The following is a 1,821-nucleotide window of genomic DNA, read 5'->3' on the forward strand; positions in this document are numbered from 1 at the left end:
GGGGGGGGGAGAAAAGACTTTCCTCTAATCTCTTCTGCGTTACCTCCGCCTCCTCCCCCTGTCTGCTGGCTTCTCACACCGGTTCTCATCATCTGTCTCGCACATTAAATCCCAAAATCTAACTCAATCTGTCTCACTGTCATTTTTTTGTCCTCTGGCTTTTCTTCCTCTCCTCTTCCTCCAGGTTCCCTCCATTACCCGGTCTGTGGGCCGTGACAGGATCCTGGCCCTCCGCCAGCAGACTCAGTTCCTCTGGGACGCCTACTTTTCTTCTGTGACCAAAATCATCTTAACTACTCTGGAGGTAAGCTTGGATTGAGTTTTGTCAGGAGCGCTTGATTCAATCAACCTAAGGGCTGTGTCTTGTTGCAAACTGGATGTCTCTGCTGGCGGCGCCTCACCTCCCAGAGAGACACATTTTAAGAGAAATCTTTCTCCAGCTGTCAGTTATATTTTCTAGCAGACTGTCGACTCTTTATTTAGCAGTGTTCAGCTCCATGTTCCTACGTTTCCGCCCAGATTCTGCTCAGAACCAGCAGCCTTCTTTACACATGAATGAAGGTGCATGTTTTTTTTTTTTTAAACTGTATTTTTCAACCAATCTCGAGCCAGCACATACACATCGTCTTAAAATACAACTTCTGAGCACATGTAGACCCTTGAACAGTCAGATCTGAGGTTACTGGGACACAATTTTACTCCAGTCAAATGTAAATGTGATTAATGTCGTCTTTAGATTTTTGAATTTTTTTGTAATAATTTGGATTTACTTTGACTTAAATGTTTACAGAGAGAAAATCCTAAGTGGTGACGTTTCTTTGCCTAGTTAGACCAGCGAGAGAGGCATTGATATGCAACATTATCATTCATTCAGAGTCCCATATTCACTCCCCTTATAACTCTGTTTTGGTCTCCACCAACTGCCACCAGCTAACATTGGTTCTCTGCCATTTCGTACTGAACAGGTAGCACAGAGTAGGATGTAGACTACATCCTACATCATCAGCTTTGTGTCCATCCACACGCTTTTATCCAAATTTATTGATATTGAATAAAAAGGAACATTCTGGAAACAGTAAAATTCGATGGAATTTCATGAATATCACCTCAAAAGAAATCCGTTCGGTCTCATCAGATTTTATCTCGATGATATTCTTATATGCTTATGCGATAAACGCTGACGGAAACGTTATTTGATGAATAAATAGTGAATTGTGATTAAGTTTTAAGTCAGTTTGCAAACACGTAGAAAGACACCGTCCGAGAACCAAATGCTGGGAACGAGACGTCATTGATGAGGACTACGTACACGGCAGTCTGACAGACTGTAACATGACATGTAGGGTGATCACAAGCATTTGGAAGTCTAAATCCAATGTTGGCATGAAGGGCCAAATGTGAAGGAGGTCTAGACTCTCTGGCAGCCCTCAGGTTAGAGGGGCTGCAGGATGTGTGTGGGTGGATCTCTTTGGTCTCAAGCCTGGAAAACTGAAGGCCGCCTCATTAAAGGACTTCGCTAGCTCGAGTGTAAAAGATGAACTCGTCTCATTGGGGTCTAGGAAACCTTCCTCCTCTCAGTTTTTTCTCCGTTGATGTTTGTTCTCTTCCTCGCAGCCTTGATTCAGTCCTGGGGGACTGGTCTCTGAATTCAGACACGGAACATAATAATCCTCTTAATTACCACCATTATCATCACAAAAACATCAGTACCATCGCTGTGATGTCTCTTGTAGCAAACATTATTGTTTGCAATTATCATTGCATTCTATCATCATTCGCCTCATTGCATTAACATTAAAGTTCCCATCGCCCCCCCCCCCC

The 1,821-nt window shown here is 43.2% G+C and overlaps 1 protein-coding gene across 1 annotated transcript in view; it reads left to right on the forward strand.

Annotated features, from left to right (window-relative positions):
* LOC117961814 (exostosin-1a-like) overlaps nt 1–1,821 on the forward strand; it is a 43,146-nt gene that overhangs the window by 14,379 nt on the left and 26,946 nt on the right. Inside the window, exon 4 of the mRNA XM_034900750.1 lies at nt 185–304. Within this exon, the coding sequence (XP_034756641.1) occupies nt 185–304 (120 nt within the window). The remainder of the gene's footprint in view (nt 1–184; nt 305–1,821) is intronic.

This window comes from Etheostoma cragini, chromosome 18 (genome assembly GCF_013103735.1).
Source record: "Etheostoma cragini isolate CJK2018 chromosome 18, CSU_Ecrag_1.0, whole genome shotgun sequence".
NCBI classification, from domain to species: Eukaryota; Metazoa; Chordata; class Actinopteri; order Perciformes; family Percidae; genus Etheostoma; species Etheostoma cragini.